Consider the following 7,288-nt stretch of genomic DNA (forward strand, 5'->3'; position numbering starts at 1 on the left):
ATGCTCTCCTAGATAGTCAGAGTCACTCTCTGACAAAAAGAGAGCAGAAGAGTAAGGTTCTGGAAAGTCAACCTTAAGGAAGAGATCCCACTGCTTATGGAACCAGAGATGCATGCAAGAATCCCTGCTGCTGGTGGGAGAGAGAAAGGATGCTACCTGACCACCTCTGTGTAGTCTCTGTTGTCCCCTCTGAAAGAGGAATAGGTTTCAAGCAACCTCCCTGCCTCACCTTGCTGAAGGACACAAGGCCTGGTGACAAAAGCCACCTCATGCTTCTTTTCTGTGCAGGACTCTCCTTTCTATGTCAGTGGTTACCTCTGTTACCTTATTCAAGACCAGGCTGCTGCACTAAAGTCCAAGTTACCACCCAGCACCCACTGGCAGAAGAGGTTGGTCTACATTCAGTCTCTATATACATCTCCAAGTACCTCAAGACTGGGTCGCAATCCCATTTGAATACCGTTGGGTTACAGATCTTTCATGGAGACTAACAGTGCTTTGTAGAATATTCTCACGTTGTATTTACACTACTCCATTTGCCTGTATTTTACCTACACCATCATTTTACACGTTCACAGCACTGTACAAACTACCATACAAAAATTCCAAGCTGGCATTGGCTTGCCTCCAGTTACATGCACGATTCCTGTACATACACAGCAATGAAATCGATACTCTGCATACACAAAATTGTGAAAATCTGTGAAAGCAAATTAGAATGGGCAACCTCTTTCAAGCCAAAATAACTGAGCTGTTCCTAGGTGTGTCTCTTGTGCTATCTTCTAAATAATCCCCCAAATATGAACTAAACTCAGAATTACTTTGAAGATTTTTTTAATAAAATATATTTTTAAATGGGCAAACTAGTGCCCTCTTTTAAAAAGTAGTTTAGAGTATATTACAAGTCTAAATACTTTAAGATTGAACAAATCATCTCGTATATCATGTTTTGCCTTTTTCAGGTGACAGATGCTGCACGGTAACAACCTACCACCATTCAAAGTTGAAAAATTAACAAAGTTCTAGACACCAAAGTAAAAACACATCCAGTAACAATGAAAAAAGCATACCGACTGCACGGATACTGAATATGTATCTGTGCCTCCTCCCACCTACAACGCTATTATAAAAGGCAAATTCTAATATGAGGTTTCTTTATCTTCACTCACAAATTCTTTAAATCTCACTACAAGTACTTTTAATGTAAACACATTTATAACACTAAGGACAATGCTGTAAGGAAAACAAATATATTCTCATCTACATTAGCCTCAAGAAGCTGGCTGTGAGTAGGGGACCAATTCTCATGTACACCAAGGAGACCCAAAAATAACTCATGAAAATAAACTGGCATAAGTGAAAGGAAATGAGGCACTATTCCACAAGGTCTCCTCTTTCTAGATGGCATGGGATATAATGTCAACGATTAAACTGGACCAGTGAACTCTCGAGCTATATATTCTGTATTTTTCAGTAAGAATTATATGTTGTGGCCTGTGAAACTACATAAATAGAAAGTGGTTCCATCTGTTTATTGCTTTTCACAGCCTGAATGCCATTGTTGTTTCAGTAATGGTCAAGTCCACATAGGAATATTCCACATATTTACTACTACAGAGAAAAAAAGTTTTAGCACAACTGACAAAGTTGGTTGGACTACAGTTTAAGCCACATGAAAGCATCTTGTAGAGCTGATGATCAATGGAAAACCTCAAAAGGACGTTACTGATTGCTTTAATAATACTTTCATTCTATTAAGTTCACATTTTCATATTCTTAAGTCATAACAGTGTGAAGTCCTGGTGAACTAACTAACAGTTGATGCACAACAAAACGTTTGTGCCACAGCACTTTGAAAGACTTCAGTGTACTACTGTCCATATGCACATTTGAACTTTCCCAAACTCTTTCATATTTCAGTAATATTGAATGGAGTTAAGGTAGCTTGCTTTCATCTTAACTATAAGGGGATGATAATCAACATGTTATATTAAACTAAACACTATCTGTAAAAACTCCTTATATATCAGTAATTTTTCAAGTAAACACTTTGATCTATACTTAAAAGCATACAAAAGACATGGACTAGAAATTTATTGCTGTTACAAAAATTAGTCTGTTCCAAGTTACGAGGAGGAAGCTAGGTTAATATTATTGCTGTTGCACAAATGGAGCCCTGAACACACAGAGCGTGATTTCTAATCATTCACTTTAGGGGATGTGTGGGTGCTTAGGAAAGATCTTCAGTGTTACACTTTGTAAACTGGCACTGTTTTATTGTCTCACAACCATAGCCAGTGCAACTTCTGCGTTCATACACAATCATCCGTTAGACCTCCTCTTCATGGCAAGTATGAATACTATATTCCATTCCCACATCCTATTTTCTTGATGCAATTTAACCTGATGCTAATTTTAAAAATATGCCCAGTGTATCTTACCATATGATAAGGAACTAATAGGAAGGTTTGTCACCTGGAAAGTCAAAGTGATTCCTGTAATTCATATAATTATATTTCATCTGTTCACGTCTATTAACTTTCTGATACCATTTCACATTCAAATACAGCATTTTTCACTCGCTCTGAGTAACAGACAGTACTCAAAAGCAAGCAATCCAGTAACCACACTGTGTTATTTGAAAAATAAAACGAAACACAAATCTGCAATCCTGCTTCCTTTCAATTGCATTGATTTCTGGTCACTAGAAAGTACATTTATACAGGAATTTTTAAAAGCAATCTGCACTTAGAAGACATTGTACAACGCTAGCAGATCCTACTACTTCCTCAAAGGCAAATTCTTCTTCATAAGTTATTTGTGCACACAGAATTGCCAGTTTATTAGCTGGTCTGCAAAGCAAACAATTTCACTCTCACCCTTCCAATTAAGAAGCATACACCATATTCACAAGATAAAAGGGCCACTATCAACTTAAACTATATTTGAGTCTGAATCTTTATTTTACATAGTACTGTTGCAAGTTAATACTTACTGTACCATGAAGGAGATTAAGTAAAATCTTTCCCTTCTTGTACTTTGTCTGTAGTAAATTTCACTTTGACTACTACATAGTAAGTTTCCATTTTGTTTGTGGGTCTTTCACTCAGCAGCAAGGACTAAAACCTTTTTATAAAATAGCAAAAGGGACAGTGTAGCCCTAAACATACTTTTTAACTCCCTCCCTAAAAAGGATTGGAATTCATGTTGATGCTGTTCCTGTAACAGTGACGCTTAAACTTTTTTATGACCCAATCACATTATGACCAGGTGTTTTGGAGCCAGGAATGGGAAAGACAAGAGTTTGGGCTCAGGTTAGATATTTACTGTAGGCTAATCTAGTTATAACATGGTCAGGCCCAAATGTGTCAAGTGTTTAAGTAGCCAGCGTTCTAATCCTAAAGCATTCACACTGGTCAATGATTTAAATACCAGGCATGATTAGATGTGGCATTAATGAACTTACTGTTCAGCTCCACTGCCACATCAGTTTTCCCCTTTCCTGCTCCCTGCCCCTTCACCCCAAAATAGGTATCAGCACAGAAAGGGAGTAGCCTAAATATCTGTTGAAGGTTATACAAGTGGATGATCTACCACAAAGACTAGTGAACCTGCAAGCAACAAAGCAAATTCACTTAGAAACACACAAATTTGCTTTTCTTTGTATGCAGAGGAATTACATACTGACAAATGGACCCACAAAGGCAACACCACTGCAGTGGGAACAATTCTTCTCTCCCCAGATTAGGCAACACACACCTAGGTTCGTGAGTGCCCTTCACGTATAAAACCCATACATTTTGTTTTCCTTCAGATAGCTTAAAACATGACATATTTTAAATTAATCTCTCTAAACTCAAAACTGTATTGATAATTATCCACAAAAGTGTGCAAGGTAAAAACCTGGACTCAAAATAAATAAAAAAATACAACGAATTCAACTTGACATTAAAAAGCAACAGAAATACGAAGAAGAGAGATTCTTCAAAGTCTTTGTGGGATGAGAGCACTGAAAGGGCCATTGCTAGCAAGGCTGCAGGAACCTCTAATCCAGTCTGTGCTCTCAATTCCAGTCATTAGCTTGGTTTTTTGCAGAATTCACACTGTATTCCTCCACTGAGATCTTTCACAATCCCTTCTTTGATCAGTTTTTGTAGGAATTTTGTTTCAGTTGTCACATTATGCATAGTTTGTCCTTCCATTGCAGCCATGCAGAGATTGTCATAGTAGTGCAAAGGTGTGTTGGGTTGACGGAGGTCATATCCAAATCCTGCTAAACTCACTTCATCACATAAATGTGTGGCCAGAACAACTGCAGTGACCCCAATTGTGGGAACATTCTGAAAAGAAAAATAAACATTTACCATACAACATCCCTCCCCTTTATCAGTTTTCACAGTCATAGAAATGTAGGGATGGAAGGGACCTCTAGAGGTCACGTAGACCATCACCCTGCACTGAGACAAGACCAAGTATAGCTAGACCATCCCTGCCGTGTTTAACTTATTCTTAAAAACCTCCAATGACAGGGATACCAAAACCTACCTTGGAAGCCTCTTCCAGTACTTATTTATCCTTATAGTTAGAAAATTTTTCTAATGTCTAACCTAAATCATCTTTGCTGCAGCTGAAGTCAACTACTTTTTGTATGGACATGGAAAACAACTGACCACAGTCCTCTTTAAAACAGTCCTCTATAACAGCTCTCTACAACATGCCTGAAGACTTCTTTTCTCAAGAACAAACATGCCCCCCCCCCTTTTTTTTTGTAACCTTCCTCATAGATCAGGTTTTCAAACTTTGTATCATTTTTGTTGATCCATTCTGGACTCTCACCAATTTGTCCACCTCTTTCTTACAGTGCAGTGACCACAACTGGACATAGTACTCGAGTTGAGTACTCAACAATGCTAAATAGAGTGGGACAATTACCCCCTGTGCCTGACATACTACAATCCATAACACATCCCAGAACAATATTAGCCTTTTTAGCACTGCATCACATTTGCATCAAACAGTTGAGTCATACTCAATTTGAGAACTACTATAATCCTCAGATCTTTTTATGCAGTTCTACCAACTACCCAGTTATTCCCCATTTTGTAGCTGTGCATTTATTTATTTTTCATCCTAGGAGTAGTAATTTGCACATGTCTTTATTGAATTTAATCTTATTGATCTTCAACCACTTTTCCAATTTGTTAAGATCTTTCTGAATTCTAATCCTGTCCTCTAAAGTGCTAGCAACCTCTCCCATCTTGGTGTCATCCACAAATTTTAGATGTACATTCTCCACTCCACTATCCAAATCATCAGTGAAAATATTGAACAGTACAAGGTCCAGTGTAGGCCTTGCATCAACAATAAAAGAAAACAGAAGTTGATGAATGAAGCATGAATTCACAACTTAAATGTATACTCCAAATTAAAAAACATATTAAGAAAATCAAAAAAGTGCCATTATGGCTAAACAACAAAGTAAAAGAAGCAGTGAGAGGCAAAAAGGCATCCTTTAAAAAAGTGGAAGTTAAATCCTAGTGAGGAAAATAGAAAGGAGCATAAATTCTGGCAAATGAGGTGAAAAAATAAATAATTAGGAAGGCCAAAAAAGAATTTGAACAGCTAACCAATGACTCAAAAAGTAATAGCAAAAAAAAATTTAAGTACATCAGAAACAGGAAGCCTGCTAAACAACTAGTGGGACCACTGGACGATTGAGTGCTAAAGGAGCACTCAAGGACAATAAGGCCACTGCAGAGAAACTAAATGAATTATTTGCATCAGTCTTCATGTCTGAGGATGTGAGGGAGATTCCCAAACCTGAGCCATTCTTTTTAGGTGATAGAGCTGAGGAACTGTCCCACCTAGACTGAGGTGTCATTAGAGGAGGTTTTGGAACAAATTGATAAACTAAACAGTAATAAGTCATCAGGACCAGACGGTATTCACCCAAGAGTTCGGAAGGAATGCAAATGTGAAATTGCAGAACTACTAACTGTAATCTGTAACCTATCATTTCAGTCAGCTAATGTGATGCCAATTTTTAAAAAAGACTCCAGAGGCGATACCAGCAATTACAGGCCAGTAAGCCTGACTTCAGTACCGGGCAAAATGGTTGAAACTATAGTAAAGAACAAAATTGTCAGACACACAGATGGACATAGATTTGTTGGGGAAGAGTCAACATGACTTTGGAAAGGGAAACCATGCCTTACCAATCTACTAGAATTCTTTGAAAGGAGTCAACAAGCATGTGGACAAGGGGGATCCAGTGGATTATAGTATACTTAGATTTTCAGAAAGCCTTTGACAAGGTCCCTCACCAAAGGCTCTTAAGAAAAGTAAGCTATCATGGGATAAGAGGGAAGGTCCTCTGGTAACTGGTTAAAAGATAAGAAACGAAGGGTAGGAATAAATGGTCAGTTTTCAGAATGGAGAGCAGTAAATAGTGGCATCCCCCAGGGGTCTGTACTGGGCCCAATCCTATTCAATTTATTCATAAATAATCTGGAAAAAGGGGTAACCAGGAGGTGGCAAAATTTGCAGATGATACAAAACTACTCAAGATAGTTAAGTCCCAGGCAAACTGTGAAGAGCTATAAACAGATCTCTCAAAACTGGGTGACTGGACAACAAAATAGCAGATGAAATTCAGTGTTGATAAATGTAAAGTAAAGCACACTGGAAAACATAATCCCAACTATACATATAAAATGATGGGGTCTAAATTAGTTGTTACCACTCAAGAAAGATCTTGGAGTCATTGTGGATAGTTCTCTGAAAATATCCAATGTGCAGTGGCAATCAAAAAAGCTAACAGAAAGTTAAGCATTATTAGGAAAGGGATAGATAATAAGACAGAAAATATCATATTGCCGTTATATAGATCCACGGTACGCTCACATTTTGAATACTGCATACAGATGTGGTCCCCTCATTTCAAAAAGATATACTGAAACTGTTACAGAAATGGTCAAAAACGGCTTCCGTATGAGGATAGATTAGTAAAACTGGGACTTTTCAGCTTGGAAAAGAGACGACTAAAGGGGGATATGCTTGAGGTCTATAAAATCATGACTGGTGTGGGGAAAGTAAATAAGGAAGTGTTAGTTACTCATCATAACACAAGAACTAGGGGTCATCAAATGAAATCAATAGGCAGCAGGGTTAAAACAAACAAAAGTATTTCTTCACACAACACAAGGTCAACCTGTGGAACTTTTTGCCAAAGTATGTTGTGAAGACCAAGACTGTAACAGGGTTCAAAAAAAAAAAAAAAAAAAAAAAA

At 37.7% G+C, this 7,288-nt stretch overlaps 1 protein-coding gene across 1 annotated transcript in view; it reads right to left on the reverse strand.

The window, feature by feature from the left end:
- Window positions 1–2,231: 2,231 nt before the first annotated feature.
- ST3GAL5 (ST3 beta-galactoside alpha-2,3-sialyltransferase 5) overlaps window positions 2,232–7,288 on the reverse strand; it is a 52,261-nt gene continuing 47,204 nt past the window's right edge. The window contains exon 7 of the mRNA XM_075066203.1: window positions 2,232–4,457. Within this exon, the coding sequence (XP_074922304.1) occupies window positions 4,077–4,457 (381 nt within the window). The 3' untranslated portion in view covers window positions 2,232–4,076. The remainder of the gene's footprint in view (window positions 4,458–7,288) is intronic.

Source organism: Chelonoidis abingdonii, chromosome 5 (genome assembly GCF_003597395.2).
Source record: "Chelonoidis abingdonii isolate Lonesome George chromosome 5, CheloAbing_2.0, whole genome shotgun sequence".
In the NCBI taxonomy this organism is placed as follows: domain Eukaryota; kingdom Metazoa; phylum Chordata; order Testudines; family Testudinidae; genus Chelonoidis; species Chelonoidis abingdonii.